At 44.3% G+C, this 16151-nt stretch overlaps 1 protein-coding gene across 5 annotated transcripts in view; it reads right to left on the bottom strand.

Annotated features, from left to right (window-relative positions):
- LOC148537665 (uncharacterized) overlaps window positions 1-16151 on the bottom strand; it is a 259972-nt gene that overhangs the window by 202239 nt on the left and 41582 nt on the right. For all 5 annotated transcript variants that reach the window (XM_088460467.1, XM_088460468.1, XM_088460466.1 and 2 more), the window contains one exon: window positions 12081-12213. In XM_088460467.1, coding sequence (XP_088316593.1) covers window positions 12081-12213 — 133 coding nt within the window. The remainder of the gene's footprint in view (window positions 1-12080; window positions 12214-16151) is intronic.

The raw sequence follows: 16151 nt of genomic DNA, 5'->3' as shown, positions 1-16151 counted from the left end.
GAAAACAGATGAAAATGGCCGTCAGACAAGTTTGTTAAATGTTTGATTTAAACAATTTGTTCACACAACAGTTTTTGGCCATTTTCCGGCGTTTGGGAGCAAATTGCTGATTGTCATTTGCTTTCATCCCTTACCAGATTTTCATTCCAACCAATCAACTAGTTGGCTGGATGGACAGATAAATCTTTAGATGTGTGGCCAGCTTTGGAGTGCCACAAGTTGCCTATCTAATACGCAGTTAAATTGGGTGTCAGTAATTGGATCATAGAGATCAAGTGATATGTAGATTTAAGAGATCACACAAACTGCACAGAGATTAAATGTATATATCAGAATACATTTCATTACATATAATTAGGCTTGCCATAATATCCCTTTAATCCGGGACGCACAAGTATTTCTGAGGTTCTGAGGCTGGCTAAATTCAAGCCTGGATTTCACCTGGTTTTAAACAGCCACAGAACCTGTGCAAATCATAGGTGTCCCAGATTGAAGGTATGTGATATCAATCTTATTTGTAGCAACCCTGAAACAATTGCTATGACTAGTCACAGTGTTCTTCCACTAGGAGTGATAGAGAGTGATCAAACTCTGGGGGCGATTCAGACCCGGACGCAACGCTGTGCTCGCAAGCAGCCGCCAGGGGGCAGAGTATGCAAATCCCACGATTGCACAGCAAGACATAAGGATGCCCTCCAAGTCTTAGCGTGCGGCAGCAATGTCTTCACAAGCCAGTGTAATGATGCCCACTTGCCCTTCGTTAAGCACGTCATCTCCAGGAAGTGTATAAAACAAATCGGTAACATCGGAACCATCGGAGGCATACGCAGTGCTTGTGGTAGACCCTACCCTACCGCAAGCACCTCGAGTGCTTCAGTCAAAAAATAAACCAGGTGACGTGTACAATGACGCAGCCTTGTAATTATGGACGCCCATAAAACTCTGTTTGCCGCTCAGACAAGCCTGCGTTCACACCACCACTCCCCCGTTTTCCAGGACCTTTCCCTGTCACCACCCACAAACGGCACATTCTGTCAGTCAAACTAGCGGGCCTTCTGTGTTATCCAAGCGATCGCTTCCTGATCACTATGACTGGCTTGCGCATTTTGCTGCATATGCGTGCGCAGACGGGAGACAATTGGCCATAGCGTGCGAGCGCAGCATTGCGTCCGGGTCTGAATCAGGCCCTCTGTTCCTCACATGCTGGATAGTTATTTCTTTCACCACACAGCAGAGAGGCAGAGTTACCAACCCAGACACAGTAAATGATACACGAAGGAAGAGTCAACTTTATTTTTATTACAGTTACTATGAAATTGGAAAGTCACCCTTAAATTTGGCAATTTGACCGAAAGTTCAAAGATAGCAAATAACTCTTCCAAGGTATACAGTTATATATTACAAGATAAAACACGTACAATTTTACACATACCCAGTGACATTTTTGGGCGTACATCAATATCAGTTAACCAGTTTACCACAGATACAGTTACTTATTTTAAGCAGAGTATATTTTATTGCAGCTATACTAACCTTACTCCGTAACTCTACTATTTTGGACAAGTCAAGCAAATAACTAATTTTTTTGAAATTACAACAATTTACATTAAAAGATTATGAGAACAAGCGAGAACTAGGGATTTGCAGGCTCGGATTAGTTCGGATTTTCCCACCAAATTCTGATTTTTCCAGCCTAAAATCGGGTCTCAGAAAGAGACAAAACATCATCTTTCATGGTCAAAATTCCATGAAAGATGATGTTTGTCCATGAAAGATAACGTTTTGCCTCTTGGCGGGAAAAAAAACCCAAAACCTGAATTTGGCAGGAAAAACTGAACTAATCCGAGCCTGCACATCCCTAATTATAACATTATATAATCCTTTGGCTTCAGTACTGGTAGGTTTTTGCAATTTCAACTAGTGTAACAACCACTGTAGTATGAGGGGAGTCTGTCTGTATGCTATTATAGTTATTTTCCTCAACCTTAGATGCGCCTGCAAGGCAGCACAGGTCAATACTACACCACATGGCAGAGATATATAAATTCCATTTCAATGTGAATACATTGTAATTAGGGATCCAGCGTTTCGTTGGAATTGATATATCCCTGTTGTCTGGTGCATTATTGACCTGAGTGTCACCTTGTATTTGGGCTTTTGCTATAAAGTTCATTTGGAGGGCCCTTGGGACAGCGGCTTTTGATTGCAGCTCATATTTAATGTTTGGGTAAGAGGGTATTTGACCACTTATATTTTATATTGTGCTGACACTACCTTTACCAGTCCTGTATTGCTAGGCTCCCATTTTTGGAGAGTAAAAGTCTACTTTTGCATAGCAGAAGTGTCACAATTAAGTTTTGATCTAAAAAGTGCCCTTCTCAATGCCGGAGATACTCTCCTGTTCCCAATAGACTGTATTGTTGACATGATTGCAGCACACCCACTCTTAGGTGGGGTACTATGGTTCATGCACTGTAAATGTTACCACAAAAATCTATTATTTTACAGTACAGTCTCTATTTTTCCTTGGGAACAGTGTTATGAGTCCTATAAACTACAGATTCTTGTTACTCCAGCGGTTCCCAAACTGTATGCCCTTTAGTTTCCGTATGTACAGCTGCCCGCCTGTCAGCTGTGGGGGAAGAGACAAGATGCAGCTGATCACCCAAGGAATTGACAGCTTGGTGATCAGTGCCTGCATGTAGGGGCATGATGTGGGCAGAACAGAAGCTGCGGTTGCAGACAGAGTAGAGGCAGGCTCTGGCAGTGATGGATTGCCCCGTCCACCTCTCATCTTACCCAAATGCAGCTGTGGAACAACCAACAATGAGGGAGAGATGGTGGTGCCAATGAAAGCACCCCACTCAGGACCCACAACTACTGTATACTGACCCTGGTCTTCATTTCCAAAGGGGTGTGCAGCTCCTCCTCTATACATTCTGCGCTCCCTGTGATGATCTCCTTCTCCAGTGAGTGTTACAGTCTCTGCATTGTTGCTCTGCCCCAGCTTCCTATACTAAGTCACTGTACAGCTATTTCCCTTCCCTCTCCAGGCTAAAGTATATGTAATTCCCCAAGAATGTATGCTGCCATGTCTTCCACAGGCTCTAGTGTGTGTCACCATTGCCCCCCCTCAGCATGTGTGTCACCAAACCTCAAAGCATCAGCATGTGTGTCACCATGTCCCCACAGAACCCAGTGTAAGTGTGTCACCATTCCCTCCCAAGGCCCCAGTATGTGCATCACCTTGCCCCCATAGACCCAGTGTGTGTCACCATGTCTCCCTGCCAAGACTCAGTGTGTATGTCACCATACCAACCCCAGGCCCCAATGTGTGTGTCACCATGTCCCCACCAAGCCCCCGTGTTTATGTCATCACACCCCTCCCCACAAACCCCAGTGTTTATGTTTATATGCTCCCCCTGTATGTATATTACCATGCTGATCCAGTCCCCAATATATGTATCCATGTCGCCCCAGACCCATGTGTGTCTCTTATCATCCTCTTGTCTGCCTGGCCTTTCTTTTTATTTATCTCTCCTTATATATCTGTTCCCCCCCACATACTTTTACCATTTACTCTCACCAACCACTTTTCCCCTGTGCCCTTCACAAACCACTGTTCCTCTTGCCCTGCACTTTCTCCTGCCACTCCTTTTCTTCCACTTCTGCCCTTTTTACCACTTACCTTCATTCTCCTCTTCTGCTGAAGGTGATGGAGTCCTGCTGGCAGCCACTCAGAAGCGACACGGAGAAACCTGAGGATGGCAGGTAAGTACAATCTTCTTGTGTGTTAACTTCCGTACCTGAGTGACAGCTCTGAGGGTTTTGTTATAGGGGCCTATGTATCACGCGTTTTTTTTTTCCATAAAATTATGTAGGAATAGCAATTTCTGCATAATTTTATGAATTGTTGCTATGTGCTAATAACCTAACGCATGAGATTTCACAGAAATCTCCTACAGAAGGCTAATTAGCTCTGCAGTCCCAGATTATGCATTGCTTACAAACACTAATGCAAAGAGTTGGTGTCACTCAGCCACCTCTGGTACAACCAGCTCCACCTCCTATGGTGACCATTCAAGCTGCAGGAGCTTCCACTGTCGAGGATTTCTGAATCAGTGTTCGATTCAGTTAGAGATCCCGGTGGCGAATATCCCTACCGAGAGAACGAAGGTGGCCTATGTTATCTCATTGCTGTCCGGACAGGCGTTGGCTTGGGCTTCTCAGTTATGGGAAAGAAATGACCCCCTGGTTAATAATAGCACTGATTTCCTAACAGCCTTCCGGAAGGTCTTTGATGACCCTTGGTGAGTATCTTCCACAGGGTTGACTAATCTGCAGGTGAAGCAAGGCAACCAATCTGCAGGACAATATGCTGTGCAATTCCGAACCCTTGACTCGACGAAGCTTGGAAGCTCTATTTATGCAAGGTCTGTCAGAGCAAATTAAGAAAGAATTGCCAACATCTCTGCATGACCAGATTTCCTTGTGTATCTGGGTAGATCTTCGCCCACAGAGAGAAAGCACGAGAGAGAGAGAGAGAAAAAGAGAGAGAGAGAGAGAGAGAGAGAGAGAGAGAGAGAGAGAGAGAGAGAGAAATAGAGAGAGAGAGAGAGAGAGAGAGAGAGAAATAGAGAGAGAGAGAGAGAGAGAGAAATAGAGAGAGAGAGAAAGAGAAAGAGAGAGAAAGAGAGAAAGAGAAAGAGAGCGAGAGAGAGAGCGAGAGAGAGCGAGAGAGAGAGAGCGAGAGAGAGCGAGAGAGAGAGAGCGAGAGAGAGAGAGCGAGAGAGAACAGTCTCGGCATTCCAGCTTCAAGCTTGCTCTGCGTTTCACAGCTCCATTTGAGTCTCCAAAAGAGCCATGCAGATCGGGAAGTCACATCTTCCTGCCACAGAAAGGGAACGGAGATTCAAGAATAAGCTGTGTCTGTACTGTGGCGAACCAGGTCATCTTCTCTCTGGCTGTTCAAAATGTCCGGGAAACGAGAAGGCCTAACTCATCGAGGGGTGGTCAGATTAGGTGCATTTCAACACATTCCGAAAGAAAATGCTTCCTCCCAGCTTACCATCGATGTGACTCTGGTCCTAGAGAAACCCTCTGAAATTCTTAAGGCCTTTTTATACTTGGGTGCCAATAGCAACTTCATTACAGCCAAGAAAGTTCAGGAGTTAGGAATTCCTAGTGTGCCATTACAGGTACTTTCTATGGCTACCATCCACTCCAGGACTTCAGAAGTCACCATGCAAATTAGTGCTCTTCATAAGGAGTTAATTTTGTTCTAAATACAGTACTACCGTCAGCTGAGAGTCCAGTTATCCTGGGTCTTCCTTGGCTTTGCAAGCATGCTCTCATTTTAGATTGGAGTGAATCTCAAATCCTGTCATGGGGTTCTCAATGCCATAGGTCATGTTTGTCATCTGTCAAACCTCCACATCGGGTCATCCGGAGTTTGGTCATTTCTCCAGAAGATCTGCTTCCATCTCCATACCAGTCCTTCAGGGATGTATTGAGTAAAAAGGGTGCTGAGATTCTTCCCGCTCATTGGGAGTGTGACTGCGCTATACACTTGCTAACTTGGAAAATGCCTCCTAGTGGAAGAGTCTTCCCTTTCTCCCTTCATGAGTCCCAGGCAGACAGAATACATTAAAGAGAATTTGTAACGCGGGTCATCAGGGAGTCCCAATCACCTGCCGAAGCTAGCCTATTCTTTGTTAAGAAGAAAGTTGGAAATCTGAGGCCATGCATTGATTACCAGACCCTAAACGCCATTACCATCAAGGACAAGTTTCCCCTACCCCTGATCTCGGAGCTCTTCGATCGGATAAAAGGGGCAAAGATTTTCACCAAGTTAGAGCTTTACGGGGCCTACTTTCTAATCAGAATGCGATCTAAGGATGAGTAGAAGACAGCCTTTAATACATTCGTGAAAGTCATTACGAATACTTGGTATACATGAATCATATCTTCCGGGACCTGCTATAATATTTGTGGTGGTATATCTGGACGACATCTTGATATTCTCTGAAGATCTATAGTGAGACATCGGCAACACGTATATGAGAAGTTCTGTCATGACTCCGAGCCAACCTGATTTTCTGCAAGCTAGAGAAATGCTCCTTCGAGCAAAAGGAACTGACATTTCTGGGGTACATAATTTTGGGTTCGTGCTTTTGGATGGATCCAGAGAAACTCGCTGCCATTGTCAACTGGCCTCATACAAATGGGCTGAAAGTAATACAATGCTTCCTGGGTTTTTGCAACTTCTATCGCCAGTTCAGGAACTACTCAGCCACTGCAGCTCCCATCACTGCTCTTACCAAAAAGGGTTAGGATACCCAGGTGTGGCCTCCTGATGCAGAGGAAGCTGTCATCCTTCTAAAGTGGTGTTTTATTTCAGCACCCATTCTGAGACAACCAAATTGTGAGCAACCTTTTTTCCTGGAGGTGGACACCTCCTCCACCACGATTGGCGTTGGGGCAGTGCTGTCGCAGAGGGATGAAGAAGGCAAGTGGTATTCCTGTGGATTCTTTTCTCGTAAGTTCTCCAGAGAAGAATTATGCCATCGGGGGTAAAGAACTATTAGCCATCAAGTTGTACTTGTTGGAGGGAGCTAAATTTCCGATGACAGTCTATAAAGCTCATAAGAACCTGACGTAGCTCAAAACAGCTCACTCATACTACCAGCAATCCAGATGGTCATTATTTTTTGATCGGTTAAATCTGGTGATTACCTACCGCCCGGGGAATAAAAACATCAAAGCCGATGCCTTGTCCCGAGCATTCAGTTCTGCTGAAGCGGAGGAAGTAAGGGAAGACAAGCCCATTCTGAACCCTGCTTGCTTTGTGACAGTTACCAACAAGGTCAATATTCCGCCAAGAAAAACATTCATAGCACCCAAACTCCAGTTTAAGTTACTTCGGTGGGCTCATTCATCACGCTTCATCAGTCATGCAGGCGTGAGAAAAACACTAGAGTTAATTCTCAGGAATTATTGGTGGCTGAAAGTATGTTGTGATGTCAAAGACTTTGTGGCAGCTTGTACTACCTGTGCACAACACAAGGTTCCACCTCCCCCTCCCCCCTGGGTCTCTATGTCCATTACCAGTGCCTGATCATCCTTAGTCCCATAGATCCATGGACTTTGTCACTGATCTACCATCTTGCCAAGGGTTCAATACCATGATGGACAGATTTTCCAAGGGTGCTCATTTCGTCCCATTAAAAGGTCTACCCTCTGTTCCAAAACTGGAAGAATCATTCATAAAAGAAATTTTCAGGCTGCACGGGTTCCCCAAGGATATTGTCTTGACCGTGGGGTACAATTTCCATTAAAATTGTGGAGGTCACTATGTAAATGCTTTGGAGTTCATTTGACTTTCTCATCAGCCTATCATCCTCAAAACTATGTTTAGACAAAGCGAGTAAATCAGGATCTGGAGAAGTTTGCTCGATTGTATGTTTCAGCCAATCAAGATGATTGGGTATCCTTGTTGCAGTGGGCTGAATTTGCACACAATAATCTGTTCCATGAGGCAACGGGTTACTCTCCCTTTTTCATTCAATGCACAGGTCTGCATCCTGTGTTACCAGAGTTACCAGCCCTCTGGTCAGTTTCACTTCCAGTGGTCTAGGGTACAGTGAAATGTTTCCTCAAAATTTGGAGAGACAAAGAGGAATTTGTGTAAGGACTCTTCTAAGTACAAACGGTTTGTGGAGAGGAAGAAGAAAAAAGGGTCCTTTACCAAGTCCTGGGGACAGAGAGTCTGATTCAGAGCCGGACGCTCTTTCAGAGCGCTCGCTCTGAATCAGTGACAGCCTATTGTATTTTTAGAGCGGCCTCCTGGCCGCTCGCATAGCTGTGGGTGACCACCCACAGCTAGTGCGAGCGGCCAGGATGATGGTCAAGACCATCATACTTGCGACGAGAACCTTGTGACAGAGCAAGAAGACCCTTACAGAGCAAGAAGTCCACCCACTGACATCACTTGTGATGTCAGTGGGGCCGGCCCTAGACGGTAGGCGTTCCCATGGGAATGCCTCCATTTGGGCAGCCACGCCCCCGGCACGCCCACCAAAGGGAGCGTGCTGTCACTACACATCGACAGCACGCCCCCTTTGTAGCAAGACCCGGAGCGACGGCTTGCCCGTCGCTATCCGGGTCTCGCGCATGCACACGACGGAGCCGCCTCCATTGTGCGCATGCGCACTGGGCCAACATCAACCCGCTTGCAAGTGCTCACCACTCGTGAACGGGTCTGAATCAGGCCCAGAGTCTAGTTGTCAACCAAACATCTGCGATTGAAGGTGCCTACTATGAAGTTTGCTCCCAGGTTCATTGGGCCTTTTCAGATCCTCTAAGTGATCAACCCGGCAGGTTACCGCCTGAGGCTGCCAGGCAAGCTTAAAATACTGAATGTTTTCCATATCTCCCTCTTGAAACAGCTGGTTCTTAATCGGTTTTCGACACCCTACGATCCTCCTTCGGCGATTCCAGTGGACCATCAACAAGAATATAAGGTGAAACAAATTTTGGACTCCAGAATCTCTCAAGGTACGGTCCAATTCCTGGTGGACTTGAAAAGATATGTTCCCAAAGAATACTGTTGGGTCAAGGCTTCGGATATTCACACACCTCAACATATTTCGGAAATTCCACCAGAAATTCCCTCGCAAGCCATTTGTGGGGCGTTTGGTACTTACTCCTAGAGAGGGGGGTAAAGTCATAGCACGCCGGACAACGACATGCACTGGGCAGCGGGTGGGGAGTCACCGCCATTCTCTGCTGTGTAATCCTCCTCCTCCTTCTGGTGTCCGGCGGCATGTTGCGGGTGGCCCAGCTCCCCTGGGACATCAGAGTAGGTGCCTAATTCAAGCCCCTGTCTATCTAAGGAATTCCCTTGGAGCACTCCTTTGACAGAGCATAGGCTCTCAAATCAAACTCCAGCATTCCTAGTGAAACCTTCTGCTCGTTCCTGACCTTGGCTTTATTTCTGACCTGCTTCTGTCTCCTCCAGGGTACTTCGCTTGGTATTCCGGTTTTGACCTTGGCTATACTCTGTGACCTGCATACGTCTGCTTCCTGGTACCATCTTGTCCGTTCAGTTCTGACCCGGCTTGACGACTTCGCTGTACGTCTTCATCGTACTCTGATCCATCCAGAGTACACCAGCACCTGTATTAGGGAACCTAAACTGAGGGCCGTGATCTGTGTGTCGGACGCAGTCCCTGGTGAATACTGCCAGCATGATAGACTCCGCGACTCAGTAATAGGTCTTGCCAATCCCAAACTACGGGTTAGCAACCCCCACCCATTCAAGAGTTGCGACACCTATGTACCAAACTCTGAAAAGCATAGCTTTTCACAGTTTGGAAGGGGTGCCGCAAAAAAGTCTGAGACACTAAGGGTGCCATGAACCAAGAAAGTTTGGAAACCACTCTGTTACTCCCTCATGATATTTTCGCCGAATCCTATTTTCTTGATAATAACTTAGTTCTGCTGTACCCATTTGGATACATTCTTGTGTTCTAATCTTTTAAAATGCCCCCCCCCCAAAAAAAAGGAGTCTTCTTTTTCTCTCTTTTATGACATAATACTGCCATACTGACTCTAGGGAGCACCATCAACATTGTAATTGTATTTGTTTGAATCTCCAGGTTTGAAAATAAGTTACTGTTGTTGTTTTTTTGTATCAACTTTTCTATCTTACTAAAAGGACCAGTGCAGTCTTTTTTCCCGTGTATGTATCTGTAAATGTTTATAGATATTATAGTCACCTCACAGTTCCATGACCTGTATAATAGCAATCAGCCTGAGCCCTATAATATCCCCATACCTTACAGTAGCGGGTTCATGTTCCCATACATAGTTCCAGGAACTGTTCGGATTTCTGGCAAAATATACATGCGAGATAAAGATCATGGAAAAACAAATTTTGGAAACCGCATTGAAAATATTCTGCTGCTGTATCAAAAAATTATGCATCTCTTAAATGAACCTATGAAGGACTATATAAACACACACGTGTATCAACAATATTCCCAAAAATGATCGTAAAACCTTAGTCTAACAGACCTATTGATTGGTTAGTCCGTGGTGCTCCCCAGAGTCTGTTTACAGCATATAAACCAAAAGGGAAAGAAAGAAGGACTCTTTGTGGGGGCACAAAATAGGTATAGAGATTGGCCTATTCTGCCTTATAAAAATTTACTTTTATTGTGTATATATATTAAAAAAGATGAGCAACTATAAGACAATGGACAAACATACAAACAAACAATATATTATACATGAATCAATGGAGATGTATTTCTCCCATCAGGGTTGTAAAAGCCAGGCAAGATAATACTAGGTTATTGACAAAATATATTATGTGCTATAAGCCACAGTATAATGTATCACCAGTTAATCACAGTCTAGGCATATTGTATCAAATAGTTAATCACAATAAATGCATATTATATATCATGATTTGATAAATTCATAATTATTACCATGAGGGATAGAGCTATATATGCTTATGCCTGCATGCACTTTAGGTTATATACAGTCAAAAAGGAAAGGTTATAAATATCCAATAAATCATATAGTTATGTATATATTGAACCTGACTGATCAATTATGTAGTTTAACACACACTACTTATAAGTGTTGTTGCTCTTATGTACCACATAGAGAAAATAAAAAAAACACAGCAAAACAAATATTCTGGACCTTACTGATTATTTAAATGTTCCAATATATATTGCACACTAGTGCCCCCACAAAGAGTCCTTCTTTTTTTCCCTTTGGTTTATAGGAGATGAAGATCATCTCAGCACAATTATATGGTTTAGCACTATAACTACATGAAGATATATTGAATTCAATGTATCGATACAGTACATCAAAGCCAAAAAGTGCATACATCCAAATGAAACAGAAAACAGAAAAAAAACCTTCGGTGCAGAACTCCTACAAACCAACAGATATGGTTGTTTTTATCTATGTAGCAATTTGGAAAGACTGTTTAAAAAAGATTATTTAGTGACCAAAGTAAACTGATAATTGCATATGAGTTATAGTTATGTCACATTACTAAGCACATACTTCAAAAATCATAAGAGAATTGTTTGATCTCCACACATGTGGTGTTATCCATCAGTCACAGGGATTCTGCAACCTTCATAAAGCACATCGGACTACATACACAGAATTTGTTTGTTTAAACACTGTAGAAATTTTCTAAAATGCTTACTTACTTTTCTCAGTTCCATGCATGGAAGAGGGTATATGCTGGCTCTTTGTTATGATAATGATGTTGGTAAAATAGAGATCATTGGTCCTTATAGCGAATGGGATTACAAGAGTTTGTGAATGCTGCTTGTTTAGTTCTGTGTTTCCAGCCATTTAAGTAGTTTGAACAGAACGTACAACAGATTAGCACCCCTGCCTATCCACCTTAGGAGAAAGTCTGAAAATTAGGGGCCCGATTCAGAAATGTAAGCAATGCCAATATTTATGCAAATTGCGCGTTTACCATTGCGTATGTGTGAAAGCCGCCCTGCGCACGAGCAGCGATTAGTTTGCAATTACGCTCACTCAGGGTATTCATTCCCAAAGTAAGTGACAGGTAGTCAGCATCAGGGGAGGTAACGGGGGGTGGCTAAGGAAATGCAGGCGTGTCTGACCATTTAATGCCATTTCTCGGGTGTGCATAAATTAGCCAACGTGCTCTCCTTTGCAGCATGAGAGCACACTGCGTATCAGGAGAGACGCAGTGATTGAGACAGGTCAGACCTCACTGACAAGCTACGTGACTGCCCGACCTGTGTCAATGTTGCCGATGTTTGTGCTGTTGGACAGATATGAGAAGGCAGCAGTGGGCATCCCTATGCTCGGGTAAACCTTGGAAGACATTAGCATATTTTCTCAAATTGCGATTCGTTAGAGATTGCAATTAGCGTAAATCTCTGAATCAGGCCCTAGGTTCCTTGAGTTGTGTTCGAATGTGCATGATTCACCTAAGAGAAATATATAATACCACCACAAATCCCTGTCTGTGAATGTTCATCATTACACATGAAAAGGGAGATTACCTGAAGTTCTCTCAGCCTCAGATGGCGCAAGTAGATAAGAGATAAGTAAGCTCCTTTCATCATTACAGGATCTTTGCTGTTATCTTCTGCCTCATCTAATCCCAGTAGTTGCAGAGTACTCTGGTAATTGTACCTTATTAAAACAACATAAAAAATAAGCAAAATCATACACTGAAATATCCTCAGTCCTGGCAGGTTCTAGAGATTACTGTGATGTATAGATGACAAGTTTATGTATTCATGGCTGCTCACTGTCACATTTAATTTCAAACCATAAAAACAAAACCTAATTTTTACTCATTAGTCAAAATAAATAAATAATAATTTTCAGTTCTGGACAAACTTACAACATTAACATTTTTTTTTTTTTTTTTTTAATGAAAAAGTGAGGTTTGGTGAGCCTATAGTACATCCATTGCAGGAATATTACAAGGAGAAAATAAAGTGTTGTCATACCTGATGACTTAAAGCTCAATTATTTCAACATGATAACTGCATAAGATGCTCCTCATACTGTATCTTGGCCTATTCACCATGTAAGAAGGGCGTGAGAGTGTGTTTTTGTTTGATGATGTATATCTCAAGATATATTTTGCAGGGAAAACCATGTATTTATATATGCATACATATATAACTGTTTGCGTTCGGGGTGTGATATATATATATATATATATATATATATATATATATATACACATACACACATATATACTCATATATACACACATACACTCATATATACACACAATACTGTCAGTAATGCCCAGAAAGTCCAGTCAAATGTCCGAAGCTATATCATGTAGATGTAGTGCAGCTACTTCCCAGCTCTCAGCCACAAGAGCCCAAAATCTGAAAATGTAATTGACATGGAGAGCGCACTCATGAGAAGTATAAAGACAACAGACTTTACTTGTAAATCAGCTCACATACATCAAGGTTTGAAACAGCAAGCTTAGCTTCATGGATCATAGGGCTCCCGATGCACTGTCAGGACAGCCGTAAGAGAATACTCTAAAGACCTACACCGGCTCTAGAGGCAGCGGATGACGTCAACACGTCCTTAAGCCACGCCCAACATGTTTCGTCATATGAGACTTCGTCAGGGGGTGTGACGAAATCTCCTATGACGAAACACGTTGGGCGTGGCTTAAGGATGTGGACGTGGTGATCCGCTGCCTCTGGAGCCGGTGTGGGTCTTTGGAGTATTCTCTTACGGCTGTCCTGACAGTGCATCGGGAGCCCTATGATCCATGAAGCTAAGCTTGCTGTTTCAAACCTTGATGTATGAGAGCTGATTTACAAGTAAAGTCTGTTGTGATTATACTTCTGACGAGTGCGCTCTCCCGTATCAATTACACACATAGATATATATATATATATATATATATAGATAGATAGATATATATATATATATATCTATATCTATATCTATATCAGGGCCGAAACTAGGATTTTTGTCACCAGGGGCAAGACAGTAATTTGGCGCCCCCCATGTAATTCCCCCTGCAGTAGTGCCCATATTGTAATGCCCCCATAGTAATGCCCATATGTTAATACCCCCATAGTAATGCCCCTGTAGTGCCCACCATACAGTAATGCCCCTGTAGTGCCCATGCTCCCATATTAATGCCCCTGTAGTGCCCATGCTTTCATAGTAATGCCCCTGTAGTGCCCATGCTCTCATAGTAATGCCCCTGTATTGCCCATGCCCCCATAGTAATATCCCTGTAGTGCCCTTACAGTAATGCCCCTGTAGTGCTCATGCCCCCACAGTAATGCCCCTGTGGTAATGCCCCTGTAGTGCCCATGCCCCAATAGTAATGCCCCTGTAGTGCTCATGCCCCTTATTGCCTATGCCCCATAGTAATGCCCCTGCCCCCATAATAATGCCCCTGTAGTGCAGCTTATTAAAAAAAAAAAATACTTACCTTGAACCCCGCTCCTGCATCCAGCGTCGCGTCCGGTCCGCCGGCTGCTCCTTGGAACTATGGGGGAGATGTCATGACGTCTCCCCCATAGTGCCCGTGGGGAGAGCCAGAAGCTGGAGTTCAGGAGAGAACTCCAGCCTCCGGCTCCGGCTACACCGCGTCGCTGCAGAGAAGGAGCCGGGCGCCCGCTGGTAACAAATATTACCAGCGGACGTCCGGCTTGGAGCCTCTCTGCAGCGCCGGGCTGGAGGTCACTGGCACCAGGTACAGCGGCTCACCCGGTGCACGTGCACCTCCAGCCCCCCCTAGTTGCGGCCCTGTATATATACACATACACACATACACAAATAGTCATTTTGGACTTGAGGAGCCTGTGCAAATTCCACTAAAAACAATTCTATGTACAGACACAACCATCACAACTTTATTATAAGTATATAAAGTATATTGTGCATGTCTGGACAATGGGCCTGATTCAGAGCCACTCGTAAGTGGCAGCTCGTTCGCTCCGAGCGATGTTTGCCCAACTGCGCATGCGTACGGATCGTTATACGCATGCGCGAACCAGTCAGTGCTGCCGAAATTCATGTGCTCGCAAAATAGTGAATGCCTGCTAATTTGAGTGACAGAATGAGGCGTATGTGGGTGGTAACAGGGGAAGGTGCTTGAAAACGGGGAGTGGAAATCCGATCGCAGGCGTGCTTAAAGGTCAAAACGGGCGTTTTAAGGGAGTGCATAATTAATACAGCAGCGTCATTGACCACGTCACTTGGTTTTTTTTAACTCAGAACTGCTCGCAAAATTGTGGTAGCAAAAACCAACCACAAGAATAGCGAGCAGCTCATACCCTGATCGATGTACTCGATTAATCTAATAAATAGCGGACATGACGTAGGATGCGAGCGGACAGGGGGCGTAGTTTCCCAAAAAACGACCGCAAGTTTTGTTCGCTCGTTCAGACCTAGAGGCGTGAACAGACCGCAAAGAGGCAACGGTTCATTTGAATAGCCACCCCTATTTTCTGGACGAGCGAGCGCAAATAGCGACCGGCTCTGAATCAGGCCCAATGTTATTAAAAAGGTGCTTTTACTATGTAAATGGAAAATAGATCTAGAGACGCATTGACAAAATGCAAGTATTAAGTTCAAATAAAAAAACATCTGTTGCATTCCTCTTTAAAATACTAAATGTAAATATGCTTTATTATGGCAGACTTATTGCTAATATCACTGTAAGAATGTGGAGTGATTGCAGCAACTACATTACCATAGCATTCAGTGGAGTAACCTCTACCAGCCCCACCCCCTAGGTGCATGACGTCATGCAGAGGGGAAGGGACCGCTGGCACCGGGAAGTACAGCACTCCTCGGGACGCTATGAGCAGCGATACTGGCTGCAGTGCTGCCCGGAATGCAGAAGTAAGCGCCGTAGGGCTGTGACGGTACTGTCCACACAGCTCTGTACAGCGCTACCGGTTGCACACACCTACTGTAGTTACAGCATTGCCCTGACAGCATTATGATAAGTGGAAGGGATTTAAGTTGCACTCATTGAATCAGAAGTGACCACCGATTGTCATCATCATCAGTTGGCATTTTGCACCAATGAATGAGTACCCACAAGAGATTCGTTTTCAAACTAGAGATGAGCGGGTCCGGTTCTCCGAGAACTGGACCCACCCGAATTTCCAGTTTCGAAGCGAGATCAGAGTTGGGCTCAGGTTTTCTTGCCTGACTTGGATCTCAAAGCGAGGCAAAACATAATCATCATCCCGCTGTGTCGGATTCTTGCGGGTTTTGGATTGTATAAAAGTCCCTCCCCCCACTGTGATCGGCACCATTTCTTGCTGAGTCCCGGGCTGTCAGGACTGTGTTTCATCCATGGGCTGCTTTGTCCATCCAGGGGCAGGGGCTGCTGTGTCCATCCAGGGGCAGGGGCTGCTGTGTTCATCCAGGGGCAGGGGCTGCTGGATGGTCACACTAAGTGGAAACGCAGTGTATTCATAAAAAAATATTGTCTCGCTGTAAGTGGAAACGCAGTATATTCGTAAATAATATTGTCACACTGTAAGTGGAAAATGCAGTCTGTTATTCTTTTCTTATTCATAAAAAAATCTTGCGACACTAAGTGGAAACTGCACAAT

This window comes from Taudactylus pleione, unplaced genomic scaffold, assembly GCF_031769625.1.
Source record: "Taudactylus pleione unplaced genomic scaffold, aTauple2 ptg000046l, whole genome shotgun sequence".
NCBI lineage: Eukaryota > Metazoa > Chordata > Amphibia > Anura > Myobatrachidae > Taudactylus > Taudactylus pleione.
The sequence above is the reverse complement of the archived record's forward strand: the minus strand, read 5'-3'. Positions and strand labels throughout refer to the sequence as shown.